Source organism: Haliotis rufescens, unplaced genomic scaffold (assembly GCF_023055435.1).
Source record: "Haliotis rufescens isolate VD_foot unplaced genomic scaffold, xgHalRufe1.0.p SCAF_12, whole genome shotgun sequence".
NCBI classification, from domain to species: Eukaryota; Metazoa; Mollusca; class Gastropoda; order Lepetellida; family Haliotidae; genus Haliotis; species Haliotis rufescens.
In genome coordinates, this window is record NW_025963802.1 from 29,010,006 (window position 1) to 29,026,309 (window position 16,304).

At 38.3% G+C, this 16,304-nt stretch overlaps 1 protein-coding gene across 1 annotated transcript; it reads right to left on the reverse strand.

Moving 5' to 3' along the window:
- Positions 1-2,110: 2,110 nt before the first annotated feature.
- On the reverse strand, positions 2,111-15,224 carry LOC124116698 (galactocerebrosidase-like). The gene is made up of 18 exons (XM_048393504.1): positions 15,043-15,224; positions 12,092-12,160; positions 11,786-11,849; positions 11,563-11,651; positions 10,785-10,949; positions 9,974-10,012; positions 9,716-9,849; positions 9,465-9,558; positions 8,626-8,663; positions 8,309-8,433; positions 7,952-8,091; positions 6,774-6,839; positions 6,338-6,427; positions 5,849-5,990; positions 4,906-5,080; positions 4,425-4,597; positions 2,748-2,821; positions 2,111-2,278 (listed from the first exon to the last, which is right to left on the reverse strand). Exons 1-18 carry the CDS (start codon positions 15,172-15,174, stop codon positions 2,129-2,131), a joined length of 1,959 nt encoding a protein of 652 aa, XP_048249461.1. The 5' UTR covers positions 15,175-15,224; the 3' UTR covers positions 2,111-2,128.
- Between the last annotated feature and the right edge of the window lie 1,080 nt (positions 15,225-16,304).

A 16,304-nucleotide genomic window follows, 5' to 3' on the forward strand; every position in this document is an offset into this window, starting at 1 on the left:
TAATATTTGCTATTTACATTCCAACTCCGCCAAAACGTCACGCGTTGTGATGTCACCACGACGTCGCAATCCTCACTTCGTCAAATCTCTTCACTTCTCACCTTGTGTCGTCTTCCGCTGCCATGTTGGTCACGAGCTGTTTTTAAATCATCCACCCACCCTCCCTGTGCTCAGGCTTCATTCATGTACATTTCGGGGCACGGGTGGCCCAGTCGTCCAATGCGCCGCGATTCGCTGTGAAGGGTTACGTCCCATGGGCACGCCAGAAACCTATGATTGTATGTTCGAATCCCGGTTCACCCCGATTATGTTTCTAGGTTTGTCAGGACCATACCCGTGCTCCCTGGTTTCACCGAAGGGGTAAGAGACCTGCATCACTTCGGACATTCCTCCAACATTAGGCTGACACGCCGCAATATAATTGGAATAATGTTAAAAGTGGCGTTACAACCCAACTCACTCACTCACTCACTCACTCATGTACATTTCAGAGTCAATGCTTGTTATTTTTCTGTTTGAATAAAAGTCACGTTGTCGTCGTAGTTTGTGAGGGCACAATCCATATCACCGGGCAGAAACCACAATGGTAGCTCTACTATGCTGGTTGCCTGCTTCACTGCGGGGGCCCATGTATCCAGCCTGCAGATCTTCAGCGGGGGGATGCTATGGCATAGCGTTAATTTGTCTGTTCAGGGTCCATCAGAAAGCCGGTTCATTTGGGACATAAACAATGCATTTCTATCTTATCGAATAATGTGAACTTCCCTTCTGGATATTGTTAAATAATGGCATCCTCCCACATATCATCTGTTTCTGAGTGAGTCCATCAGTACGAAAGTTTGGTTTAACTCAGGTTTAATTACGCCTGTATGCAGATATGTCACACTGGGAGTACTGGCGGCATATGATCATTTAAACTCAACAACTGAATAAAAACCTAAGGTAAACCAAACATTGGAATTAAAGGCATTTTTACTCCATTGGCATGGTTGACGAAACATCATTATGCACTATAATGGCACATCGACTGTGGTCTGTTACTTTATATGTTTCAAAATAACAGCATAATAATTCAAATCAAACTATTATTTTCAGTACCGGTACAGAAACTCTTATTTAGTTGACAATTTAAACTTGACCTTTAGCTACTATTTTCTAATAGCCTCCACATTGATACAATCTATCAGTTGCTGGACCAAAGAGCCATATTCTTTATTCCCTGATAAATATAATGCTTACATAATAAATCAACAGTTGACATTTTAAAAAAAGAAATAATATCATTACCTCGTTATCACTGAAAAAAATGGTTCTAAGACTCACACCGCGTCCGACGTCATGGCGTCTTCTAGGATTTTGACTTACAGAGTATAATAGATAATGTTAGGGAGTATACAACCCCAGAAACTGTCAGACTCTAAAATTCTCATAGCCATCTCACTCTATCGGGTACCCATTAGCAGGGGTCAATTTGAGACAAAGTCACATGCCTCTGGAGACATCACATGTTGCATCACATGTGTTTTAGTACGTGTCAGGACCAACGCCCTCAACGAATCAGGTTTGCCGACGCGCTGTCCACACACTCTCCGCTGCCAGCATTGTCTTACTTCACCTAGTTAGTCATATATGCTCCCCGAAAACGTCTACTTGCCATTAATAAAACAGAATTGATATAATTCAAAAAGCGATTTATGGGTTTGGTAGCATATTAAAACCACAATGAAGTATTCTGAGTATTCTGAGAAGATACCACACATTACATAATGCCTTATGAGAAACTACAACGCGTTAAGTTTTTACAAATTAGAATATATTTACCTAATCGGTTTTGATATAGGAATAAGAAAGATTATAAAGAGGAATGTGATCATTTATTATAAACGTAGTCAGTTTCTTCGTTTGTTTGTTTGTTTGTTTGTTTGTTTGGATGAATTCATTTTCATTCGTTGTGTAGCGACATAGTAGTTACTTACATCATGCTTCGTTCTTCAACAAAATATAATATTGTTACTGCAAATAAACGTAGAGGGATACGTTCAATGCTACAAAAAAACCTTTCTTAGTTGTAAACGAAAGAAGAATGTGATACATTTCTATTAAGAATATATCTTTTTATTGATATGATCTACAAAAAAGGTAGTTTTAGCTTCAAATTGTCGAAGTCGGCGTAACCATATGACCCCGACCCGACCGCCGCCATGCCACGTTTGATATCAGATGGTACAGTGACGTTGAACATCATGTTGCTGTTGATGAAACCTGTTGCCCGAGTGTCCTGGAAAATAAACACGATGAATGCATTATTTTGCCAGACTTAAAACACGTAACTGATAAATCAGTAAATATTGTTCAATGTTAATATTTTCAAGATTTGAAAATGTCCGAGCACTCTTAAAGAGGGACTACCATGGGTAGTAAGACGTCGGTTATTCATATCAGTTTCTGTAAAACTTTGATAATCAAAGTCCATACCGTACTATTCAAATCCATACCATTTCCAATGTTCAAAATTAATGCATAGATAAGGCAAACCTAGCAAGATAAGGCGATTTTGTTTTAATGTTTGACGAATAAGACTAAAGATGAATGTAAATTCCAACCAATTACCACTTATTTATTTAGGACATCTGAAATGCCTGTATTGTACTTCTCCGTTTAAAGGAGTCGGTATGTACAACAGTGGCAATGATTACCAGTTTTACCAAGCAGGTACGTAAGTAACTGAAAACAGAAATGATCAATACCTCGAGAGTAAGTGACACTGTGTTCCAGGTGAGATCGACAAGCATCCTTCCGGATGCCAAGACAGTTTGCATGTCTGAAACAATGTGAAAGCAAAATATATTCATTACCTTTATCCGTTCTGTATCCGATAGGCCCACAGTTCAAAATATGCACAAGGCTCGTCTAACTAATAATGTATGATGTATGTACGATGCAATATTTTGTAATAATGTTACATTTGAGGTTGACATGAGTATGCAAAACAAATTGATATTTGGATAAGATATAAACGGTTTGGGAATATATGTGTTTGCACACGACGTTGTCAGACTTTTGAAATATTCCTTTATCTATAAATCATAATAACTTGCTCTGAATTGAGTGAGTGAGTGAGTGAGTATGGTTTTACGCCGCTTTTAGCAATATTCCAGCAATATCACGGCGGGGGACACCACAAATGGGCTTCACACATTGTACCCATGTCGGGATTCGAACCCGGGTCTTCGGCGTGACGAGCGAACGCTTTAACCACTAGGCTACCCGACCGCCCTGCTCTGAATTGAGCTAGCGAGAGGCGGATGGTTTTGGTTGTAACAGATAGTAGATATTATTCGAGTATTACTTGCTGTTTGAAGAGAGAATACATATATGTACACTGCTATTTCTTAATTTTTCTATCCGCATTTGCTGAAAACAATCTTTAGCTCTTTTGAGCTCTAATGTCATAAACATATTGCTATTTCCAACGCCCTGATCCATCAATGCGTATCCGTGGCCTAAACTGAAAAGGGTGTTTTTCATATTTGTTGCCCAATGTTTTTATTACGTAGTGACTGGCATTTTGAGTGAGTGAGTGAGTGAGTGAGTGAGTGAGTGAGTATGGTTTTACGCAGCTTTTAGTAATATTCCAGCAATATCACGGAGGGGGACGGCAGACATCTGCTTCTAACATTGTACCAATGTCGGGAATCGAACCCGGGTCTTTGGAGTGACGAGCGAACGCTTTAACCACTAGGCTACCCGACCGACTACATTTTGATTGAGATAGAGCATCATGTTATAAGGTTTGACTGGATATTGCGTGGATAGAAGAGTCGTTAGATTTAACTAGTCATTTATACTGCGTTTAAGCGAAAATATACACAATGGGTATCTGCCACATTCCGAATTGTCACTTGCACATTAAGGTGACAAGCAATTAACCTGAAAAATACTGTTAGTAGAGTCATTTAAACCCAACTCACTCACTTCTAATGATATATATTAGTGTGACGATAATCACGTTACATTGAAGCTATGATGCTAATAAAGCTTATGATACCCATGGTGATATGTTTAGGATACTTCTTATTGTGATACGTATGTGCTATATGAATCAGGCAAATACGGATATCAACACTTTGATACAAAGATAATGCCAATTTTACCTTATGGATCAGAAATATGGGGTTATAGAAAATATGACTGTAGAGACAATAATCTTCTTGATGTATATAAAAGGTAAATGGTGTACGGGGTGGTGCTGAACATAATTAGAGAAACATCTACCGGCGCCTTAGACCACTGAGCCTCCAGTACGATGGCAGGCAATCACTAACACTCAATAGTTTTATCGTATGATCGATTCATCTGTACATATAACATAACCCATAATCAACAGTCATGTCCAGGCATGAACAAGATAACTATTAACATACCGAATCCGGTAGTGACCATGAAAATGTTGCTATGGGGGAAGATGAAGAAAAAGACACCCTTGGTCTCCGTCAGCCAGCATCCTCCTTGGTCCAGGCGGGCGGCGATGAAGGCTCCCTTGGAACTATTCGCACCAGATTCCACTCTAATGTCACACTCAATGACGATACTATCGCTGGATCATGAACAATGACATCCCGGAATCAACATCCGTCCGAGATAGACCATAATATATAAATAGAGCAAATAAAGTAAGTTTATCAATGTAACCGCATGAAGCTTTTGGACTGAAGAGGCAGTGTGGTGAAAATAATCAATTGGTGATTTGATTGGTTATCCAAAAGGTGTCCCCTTATCCAGTTTACTTTTATCCATTTATGGAATAAAAATTTCAAAGGCGACAACTGAATTCAATTCATATTTAACTAAGCTGCATTTATTCACAAAATGTACTTTATAGAATTACAATGAAATATCACTTACAAGCCAGTCTGAACAACGGCCACGCCCATCTCAACAAAATCTGCTTGACACCAGGATACAGGTTTCTGCAAGGTCATCTGTCTCATGACCTTTCCATGAGCGCCTCCAACGTCCTTGACCTCAAACGACCCAGTCTGAGGGGCCAGATAGTAGGGTTCTTCACCCTCCTCATACTCTGAAATGTTACAAATATCATCATCCAGGTTTTCCATATTCTGCGTTATATTTAAATATTTGCAAATTAAATAGCCAATATAATAGGAAACACAAATAAAATAATTACTTTGAGACAGTGTACGGAAATTGTGTGAAACATAACCACGCAGGTAATGAATTATTTAGAAAAAAATATGTCTAGATTGAATTACTGATTAGATTTGAACCTGCACTTTTGAGAATGTCTGCTGGTCTGTGTTTAGATAGTTTGACAAATATTTTTAAAATATAATATTAATAAGAAGTGAATCGCTATGTTTCAACTCTGCAAGGTTATTGACTTTTTCCCCAAAGAGACTCTTCACTACACAAGTAAATGAACAAATCACTCAAAGTGTCAACCTTATCACTTTTATAAGAAACGTTATAATCTGTTTATCACATAAAATCTTATTCTCTGATAAAACATAACTATATTATATATTAGTGTGCTTATATTTTAGCAAATAGATAAAAAAAAATGCTTATTTAAGAATTTGTCGTAATCTTAAAGTGAAGGGCGTCTGTTTGGTGACGCTATGTGGAATGTTTCTCGCATTCCCCGAGTGAACAGATATAAGCAGCCTGTCTGAGAAATAACACACATGTTGTCTGACATTACATACTTATCTTTGGCACTTGGACTAACACACTTTATATCAGGGAAAGATTGAATCAAAATATGCCAAGAAAGCACTTCCAGTACACGACTTTCGAGTTGCGCAATGACAATAAAAAGCATGTTTACTCTCAAAGTCTTCCACATAGGACAATGGAAAAGGTGCGGAATCTGGGGGGGTTGGGGGTTCCCCTTTATTTCCCGTCGTCAACGTCGTCAAGGTGAAGGTCGTTTCCGGGTAGATTGTCAGATTGAAGATTCCATCAACAACCTGTTAATAAGCTCAAATTTTCAATGAAAAATACTTCCTGTCAGATAGGATATAAAACTGTGATATTTAAAATGCTCAGTAACATCTAAGAATAAATCATTCAATATTTCATATGAAAACAGCAGTTCTTTCAACTAACATCCTAGTTTTTTGGTCTTAAAAGTGAAAAATATATATATGTAAATGAAATTATGTCTACAGAAAAATCTGATGTAAAATTAAATATTATAAACACTGGGTGGTCAGGTTCAGGTAGTGTTGTTAGCCCATACATAATGTGAAGTATTCATCATATATTCTCAAATGTTCCTTTACCAACTTGGGCATATAAAAATTGCATTGCTTACCTTTATAGGAAATTGTTTCATAAAATTCTGATAATCGCCTGGATAAGAGGATATGTATGTTTTCCAGCTGTTGAGCTGAGTAATATGTGCCTTTAAATAGAACAAAACATCATGGTTACCATGATCTACAATTCACGAACTCTGAATTAACTGCTGGTACAAACACGAAATGAGATTTCTCTTTGAGATTAAAAGGTAAAACAACATGCCTTTTTAATGTAGGAAGAAAGAAGACGAATCATACATGACACGCAGTTAATGGTGGGAGTCTAGAGACAGGAACTAGTCTCGATAATGTTTGTGATTCACAAGCAAATGAGGGAATTCTTGATCTTGCAAGCACGTATATGGGGTATGAATATGCACATAGTAAAAGAAACAGATGCGCCAGTGATTTGTAAAAGTATTTTCACAGGATGTATGTATCAAAACTTACAAATGACCCTTTGATATGAAACGTGATGGTCTCCATCTCTATATCTGGAGGGCCGTCCTCTTGATTCTGCAATTAAGAACATACATTGAAACAGAAATTATTTTGAATGGACCTTCAGCCACTGTGGAGATCGCAGATGGAAGGAACACCTACATTATACACTCGTCAAATAGTGTTAAGGTCTGAAACCGTGGCGAGTAATTTTCACAGTATTTCTGCTATATCACGCTGTATCAGCTTGATGTGGGAGGAAAGCTCCTGGCTCGGATTAGCAAAGTCAAAACAAGACAAAATTGGTCAAGATGTTAACTTCAGCTTCAGATATATCAATGATCAGATATCGTTCCATAACGGTCAAAAAGTAGAATCTCTTCCACTGATTTACACACCTGTACTAGACAAAAATGGGACCACTGAGAACGCCTCTTTCGTTTCGTGTTTAGATCTGTGATAAAAACCTATATACAGGACTGTATGACAAGAGTGATGACTACATCTTTCCCAAATTCCACTTTCACTTCATGTCGAACAATTAATATTGCCGACTTTGGTGTCTACATTTCACAACTTTTGAGGTACAATCGAGCCTACTCCTCCTGGGGGGATTTCAAAGAGCGTCCTACGACTCTTGCTCAAAATTTGTTTGATCAAGCTTACAAAATTCAAGGCCTCAGTAAAGCTTTCAAAACGTTTTATTGAAAGACAAGTGGAAGACATTTTCAAATTTTACGAATCTGTGACAGAAATTATGCCCAATCCAATTCCCAATTTTGAATTGTACGATCATCTTCACGTCTCTTAGATGAACGATTGACTTACTTTTGCATGTGTTTGTGACAGGTGTCACCGGTTGGGGAGGATACATGGTATCATCGCTATTTGATAGTTGATCATGGACACATGATGGAATTGTACAATGGACAGTACTCTAAGCAGCGATTTTTTATGACTATAGAAAGGGTTAAATCGCTCTTATTCTATATATGGGATGCGAACCCACAATCATAGGTTTCAGGCACATCAAATGACCGTGCATATCGAATTGAGGACCTCAGACGACTATAATTGTTTTGTTGCTCTACAAATACGATGATGATTACTACTTTAAAAAAGCTACCCAGAACCGTTCTGTGAAAGAAAACAGATGCTCCCGATTTACATCAATTATACTGTCTCACCATCTTCTCAACGATGATTGTAAGGTCCTTCTTGTCCGGACTGACCAGAGAGACGTAGCTGCCTCCTTTCACCAGGTTCCCAACCCCATATCCGTGCTTCAGGTAGATCCACCCGGGCTTCGTAAACTGACCAGTGTGAGCTGCAGAACATGTGATTCTGCTGTCATAAATCAGGGGTTAACGTCCAATTGGAATGGGTGGTGGATCATATAGTCCAATCCTGTGAATATCAGTTGGGTAGGCTGACACACAATCATTCATTTTGATAAGTATAGTAGCCTTGGTTCAATGGCGAGACTATCATATGAACACAACAACCAATATGGATAGGATATTGATCGGTACATTAATACTGACCTGCAATCCACACGAAGTCGAAGACGTCATAATGTCCACTCCATGGTTCATTGGCCAGCATGAGACCAGACGGATAGTGAGGCAGCATGGGGTACCAGCTACACAGAGTTGACCACACGATGGTCCTGGATTGACAGAGAAATAGTCACTTGATGGCGTACGTCGTGTCTCGCATTGGGAGAATTGAATGTATACTTTGCTGCAGTCATTCGCACATACGCTGAATAGTTGAAGTCATTTACGTTCGATTTTGTTGTAAACTGCGTATCTTACAGTATCTTTGAATGTTACACGTGATGATATTTGGCTTGACTTACCCTGTGATATAACCATTTACATAGTCTCGGTTCCAGTTCTAAAAACAAGAATTGACCTGTAATTATTGTCTTCATTTCAAGTGTTCAGTTATCAACGAGCATCAAATCACTCACATGCATTTGGTCTTTTGAACCGTGACATGGATTTTACAAAACAATTTCGGAGGTAGAGCTGTTCTTAGGTATTTGTATGTTAAGCTGCTTATTATCAATTTTGGAAATAGGCGGCCAGACGATCAGTTAGTTGTTACATATTATCGAATTCTTCAGTCATCCAATGCAAAGAATATTGTATGTTTTCAAATAAATGTCAAGTTCTTCAGTTTTAAAAGAAATCCATAGAACATTTTCTATTTTATTGTAATCCTAATGAAGAATTGTGCCACACATGGATGACAAAGACACACGATAAATATTTCTCATAAAGTATAGAAGAGTCATTTTTACACAATATCCACATTCGTTTTGTCCAGACTTTGTCCATAGGCGACAAAATCTTGCACCAGGTAGAGACTGAATGTTGTTTAATCCTGTATGCAGCAAGATTCCAGCACATCACAGAAGCCTGTAAGTTATCGAGTATGGATCACAGCAGTTTCTGAAGCATGAAAGCGATCCACGCCGTCGTGACACAATGACGCGTTATCATTATCAGTCTGGGTATGCATCGTAACCACTCTATCACAATATGCAATAATTTGCTGCCCCAACATGCACGGGGTACTGGGGCTTGTGCTGCCCAATGCTACGACCAAAGAGAAGCTACAAGACGTTTTATCCCGTAGCAGATTGCTTGTTGACAGGCGACAGTGGCGTATAACTGTTTGAAATGGACTTACAGCAGGGCCTGTGTCAGACGTATCCTCCGAGGCCCACAGAGGTTTCCTCATTTTTTGTGCCAAGGGAGTACTGTTAGTGTGAGGATAGTGTACTCTGAAATAACATAGTGATACATTAAACTCATCCGAACATATCAGATGTATACCTCCTTTAAATTTCGCATACATAGTAAGTATGGGGAAAGCACACAGTGTCACGGGTACATCACGTACAATGAATAACGAATGAAGCAACAAATGTCTACACTGACCCCATGGCATAGACGGCTTTGTCAAGTTCAGGATCATTCAAAATATCGTTTGCGAAGTTGTCCCATTTGAAGTAATCAGCAGCCACGATGAGCGTGTCTTTGAGGCCGTTGTTATTAAGGACTGTCCTTAACGTCTGTAAGGAGAACAAAGTAGGTGGGTCATGCGGCTCTTCTCAACGTGAATATGGTTTGATATTAGACACATTCTGTCACACTAAAGTGAAGTTACCAATTGACTCAATTTATAAATATAGTCACCTTGATGTATGTTGTGTTGTACAAACGTTCATTCCAGCACTGAAAAAGCATAAACATATATTTGTTGTGAATGAGTCATTAATAAATAAAAGTAAGTATCAACGAATGTCAGTATGCTGAATTTATAAAAGAAACGTCGTTTAAAGAATCATCGTAGATCTGGATGTTTAGGTCAGCAAGACACTGACTATACTGGTCATTTTTTATAAGACATAAGTTGACTCAACCTTGGTTGTTTTGTACATTACCATATAATACTTCGATTAACATTTCCTGAATTTATCTTGGCCCATGAGATATATCAAGTTAAACTATTTCTTTACTAAAACAACCATGAAAACATTGTATTAGGGTCACTTAGTGAGTCATACTCAAGCACCTATAGGATTTGTACTGGTATGTTTCATAACGATGCCTTTCAAAATCATATCTTTTAGAGGCCGAATCATCATGGATAGGGAGTAGTTAGATCAAGAATACGCTGACCATAATGCACAAGATCAATAGCCTCCGGTAATTCGATACGAATAACAAAGTTCAATCAACATTTTTACGATCAAATAATTCCAATCCATGTATTTGTGATGGTTCAAAATATCAAATATAAAAACATGAACATACGTCATACTACAGTACGTAAACAATCGTACTTCTGGAAAGAGGTTGTTCAATAGTAATTTGCATAATTGCATGGTGGTTTTGTAACTATCATTACATGTACATATTGACTAAGCGGGAATGAACCGACAGTTTGGAACAACTCAAGACTGAAACACATCCAGGACAGACATGAACAGATAAAGTGTGATACCCCAATGTAATCTATTGTGAGGTTGTGGTACTTCTTGGCCCCGGTCACCCAGTTGGCTATATACTGAGCTGTACGCTCTGGCTGACCATACACGCTGGCGATAGGATCTTCAAGCCAGCCTGGAAACCCCCATGGAAGTCCGTATAGCTTGATGTCAGGGTTACGCTGAAATGATATATAAATAAATATAGCTTGATGAGAGGACAACATTACTGTAAACAACTATTGATAGGGATCAGTCGTGATACGCGATACTTGTGCTTGCGCTTCTCAATGTTTAAAAATCACATCGGCAGAATCTCAGCCATATAGTGACCAAAAGTTATACATGTTTATGAATTATGTATAAAAGCCTGTGGACAATGGACAGTATAACATATATTAAGACAGTGGTAACAAGAAGGTACAATATTTGTTTTACGGATAGCAGGTTGAATGACATTTGTAGGATGACAGGAGGAATCAGTGGTAGATCCGTGGATACAAACAGCAAACGTAGGTACGTGGAATGAATTTTGTTTTACGCCACAGGTAGAAACATTTCCCGCAGAATCCCAATGACTTGTAAAAATCAAATAAGGACCAGACAAACCTGTTCTATTGATTATTTTTATTTGTCAACGATTCATACTATTGGGCTTAAAACAGTCAGAAAGGTAACACAACATAACGATTCCCATTCCCATTTGAATCGACTCCACAGGCTTAGATAAAGTGTGTGTATTTATAGGTATCACAATTATTGAGGAGGATACTATGAAAATCAATTCTAGCTTACTTTCTTGGCCTCTTTCATCATCCACCATTCATAGCCCCTGTTGTAATTCTGGTCATCGGGACTCCTCATGTGTGTGGCCTCTGTACCCTCTGGGGATACAAGTGTCAAACATGTGTACGCTTATGCTAGGGAGGGGGGGGGGGGGGGGGGGGGGGGGGGTATTAAGGTACCGACAATTCATTCACTCTTTGCAACAAATATGTCTCTATCCACAATGCTTTACCTGAGCTTTGCGCATCGCCACCAATCTCAACTTTAAAAATATGAAGTGATGCTCCAAAGTTCGGCTGAAACCATAACAGGATAATTGTAGATTGAGCTGTTTTATATCGACATGTATGGCACACTTAAAATTTAAACTGTTTTCATGAACATAAATAATGATGAGATAAATGTGATAAAAATCTTTGATAGATTATCCTCAATTATATTTGTTAGTATCTATACAACTTTATTTAAATAAAATTAAGAGATAGACACTTTGTTAAAATGTCCACTTAATAGATGTGATGCTGTGCTTAAGTCTTACGGTAAACAAGAAATCCAGGATTTCATCTCGCTGCTGTTGTGGGTAGCCGACCAACAGTTTTGATGTAGCCTGAAAGAAATTGACACAATTTGTCTACACTGAACACTGTCCAATTGCAACAATGTTAGCGAAATGAAGTGGACAAATGACAAAACACTTCCCCAAAGACTGTATGCAAAGAGAGATGAGTTCAGCTTTCCAATAGTGAACTTTCCCTTTATCTCGAACAATATTCAAGCCGTTCCAGCCTTTGGTGTCTACATTTCACAGCTTGTCGCGGTATTTCAGCATTTCATAACATTTACGTGGAATACGATCAGGTGACATTTCTGTAATCTTTAACCAATATTTTAGACCGCGTACATAAGAACAGATGTATAAGGGATGTCATCCACATTCACCATACACCATACAATTTGGGGTAGATTTGCCAACATTTAAGAATCGTTTACATGCAGTTAAGTGAATTTTTTCCAAGATGTGATATTTTTCGAGACCCCAAATCTCTGAACCATATAACAGAATCGGTTTAACTTGAGAATCAAAAAGTTTGAAGAAAACAGACGGGGAAGACACACCGAGTTTATCAAGAACAACAAATAAAGTAATGAGGGCTCTCTTAGCTCGTAGCGCAAGATCGTTGACGAGGTGATTTAGTTTCAGATTAAAAGGAAAAATGACACCAAGGTATATAAGTTTTTTCAACATTAATTTGTTGCCCATTTATATACCATTTTTCCCTGGATGCAAGAGGAACCCCCTTTCTAAAAAGAACAATTTTCGTTTTATCTGTATTAACAGTCAGTTTCCAGGAGATGGTATACTGAAACAATATGTCTATTTGTGTTTGAAGCCCATTAATAGTATCAGAAATTAGTATGACATCGTCTGCGAAAAGTAATATTAGCAATTCATACATATCTGGATAAAGTTGGACACCGTGTTTTCCGTTTTGTTGGATTTCAAGGGACAATTCGTTGATAAAGAAAGAGAAAAGGAGAGGGCTTAAAATGCAGCCTTGTTTCACACCAATAGGGCCATCAAAGTAATCAGTGACACCATTTTTGTGACGAACACATGATTTGACATTTGCATACATGTATATAGATTTTAACATTTTATACATTTTACCCCCAACGCCCGTTTTTCTCAAACAATCCCAAAGTTTACAACGATTAACACTATCAAAAGCTTTTTTTAAGTCTTCAAATGCAACATACAGTTTTCGTTTCCGGCATCCAAGATATTTTTGTACAATAGAATAACTGTAAAAATATGGTCGATAGGTGAATATGATCGTCTGAAGCCTGCCTGATTTTCTGGAATTTTATCATAAACATTAGACCAGAGCGTTAAACGCTTGTTTAAAACTATAGCAAAAACTTTGCCTAAAATACTTGTCAATGAAATTGCTCTATAATTATCAGGGTCGCTTGTATCACCCTTCTTAAATAGAGGAACAATGATAGATTTTGACCAAGTTGACGGAAATATACTTTTGTTGAATATGTCGTTAAAGAGAGAATGCAAAAATGGAACAGTTATGTGTTTGGAACTCTTCAGCATATCCGGTAAGATATTGTCAGGGCCTGGAGATTTTCCAGGTTTAAGTGAGTCAATAGCATCGAGAATTTCCTTTCTTGTTATTTCGGACTCAAGAATGTCAAGTTCAACATCTGATGGGTTATAAACAGCAATATCGTCATGCTCATTTTCAATAACATCATGGAATATAAGATCATTGCCAAACACATGCTTAAAATGAGTCAGCCACTCTGTGCCTGTGATATTATTCTGAACAGATGATGGACTGCGTAGAGAATTAATTTCTCTCCAGAACCGTTTTGGGTTTGATAATGAGGCATTTAGACGATTTAATTTGGTAAGTTTAAGGGATTTTAAATAGCTTTTACATTCTGTTTTATATTTGTTGCGTAACTGACAATAAGTTTTTCTATTAGATTCAGATCTATTTTTACGGAACTTTCTTAGCGCTCGTCTTGCTGATCTCCTATGTTCTCTACATTCGCTGTTTAAATTGAAAATATATTGACGTGGTTTATTTCCAAGAACTGTTTTTTTCATCACTGCCCTGACTCAAGTAGTAGATTTACAAAAAGATCAACTGCATCGCTCATGTTAGTGTTTAGCGTAGTCAGAAGAGTCTGTGAAGTTTCAGCCAAACGATCACTAAGACAGTGTACAAATTCATCTCTATGCAATTCATTCCATACAAATCTATCTGCCAAGTTAGTGCTATTACATTGTGCAAATCTGTTTGTGTTTTCTCGTGGAAATGATCAAGGGTATAACATTTAAGGCTTTCAAAAAGAAGAGATGATGTACGATGCATTTCCCTATCCTGACTTATACCATATGCTCACGAGGTTTTTTTTCAGGTTAACAATTAATTGACGTGTCATTGCATGTGTTTTGTTATGGGTGTCACCGAAGGGGGAGGATACGCTCAGCCCTTTCCGAACACCTGGTATAATTTCTTTTTGACGGTAATTCAAGAACGAATGCTCACGATATGGTCGGAATTGTACAATCGACTCTGCTTTTGGCAGAAATTTCTTGTGACGATGGAAAGGGTGTTGTCGCGTGTATTTGCAACACCTTCACGGTAGAGTATGCCCGCAAATGGCGAACTCAGATTTCGAATATTATGATCAAACAATTACTAAGAGCAACTACACACATCCATTAGTAAATTTTACAACGAGCAGTCAAACACTTTTATCCATTAATTAAGACATTAACGACGAGTGGGAGTTGTTTATTGTGCAATAAAACACTGGAGGGAGAATAAACAATGATTTAACCACGCTTCGTTTTTCATTTTACTTTGCGATTTATGGCGTAGCTATTTTATATTCATACTGACAAGCCATGTACAGCCACCAGTCAAATAGACAACGAACACAAGGTCACACGTCACACATACTCACCCCTCCGCCGCTGATGGCACCAATTCCATTGAATACCCGGCCTAGTCCGGGTGTGTCGTCCACAGGGTAGGTAAACTGACCGATACATGTATTTACAAAAACTAGCAATATATATGTCCCCAAAACACCCATGTTAGAGAAGTAAAGAGTGCACTGGTCGTCAGACTGGCCGAGTATGTGTGCCTTCGACGCCGATGTGTGTGTTTATATGTAGGTGATAACAGACTGTCATACCACATACGCGTTTCAAGTAGCAGGCAATTCTCAGGCGACATCACAAGGTTAATTATTATAATTAGGTAAAATACCATGTGTTAATCTCCTTGTTAATACTTAAGAGTGACATTGTGCCGTTTCTTCAGTGCATTATGCGTGTGAATAAGCTGCCGTTTTATCAAATTGCTTTATTTATACACAACGTTCAATAACATTATCAACGATTAATATATTAATTAATGTACTGTGTCAACGCCAGACAACCAGTCTGGATTATTTCCGAAACAGTTTCCATTGAGCATAAAAGGCAAAATACCGGCCTGTGCACACTGTTTCCAGTTATACTAATACTGCAACCTAATAGTATGGTGATGCTGCTTTTTTTTAAACGCCGAACTCCGCATTATTCCAGCTGTATGACGGCTGTCTGTAAATAATCGAGTCTGGACCAGGCAATCCAGTGATTAACATCATGAACATCGATCCACGCAATTGAGATACGATGACATGCAGCAACCAAGTCAGCGAGCCTGACCACCCGATCCCGTTAGTCGCCTCTTACGACAAGCATAGACGCCTTTTACGGCAAGCATGGATTGCTGAAGACTAATTATTTTTTTCCGCCGTATCTTCACGGGTCCTATGGTGATGCTAACGTCGCTGACGATGCTGATGACTATGATCCCAATTTAAGTGACACAAGGTAAATTATCATAGCGCTATACAATTATTTTTAGATGATAAAGGGAAAAATATCAAAGAGTAAAATCAAAGATAAGAACTCAAGGCTTAACGTTGAATGGCCCACATTAATTCCCTAATTATGAGTATTGTTTAATGATTATAACATATCAACATGTGAAATTCAAATAAATTTACTGTTTAATGTCTTCTTTATATCAGGGCTACAGTGGGTGAAGATGTGGATCATATGTCGGATACCGAGGAGGATCTTTTATCTATCCCCTTGCCAGGGACGGACTGTGATGGAGAAGCCAACCTGCCAGACTCCACAGAACCACTCCTGAGTCTATTTACTGCCCAGA

Coding starts and splice junctions, on each gene's coding strand:
- LOC124116698 (XM_048393504.1), bottom strand. CDS start 15,174: ATGGGTGTTTTGGGGACATATATATTGCTAGTTTTTGTAAATACATGT. Junction 12,161..15,042: donor GTGCCATCAGCGGCGGAGGG/GTGAGTATGTGT, acceptor AATTTCTTTCAG/GCTACATCAAAACTGTTGGT. Junction 6,428..6,773: donor TTCATATCAAAGGGTCATTT/GTAAGTTTTGAT, acceptor TTCTATTTAAAG/GCACATATTACTCAGCTCAA.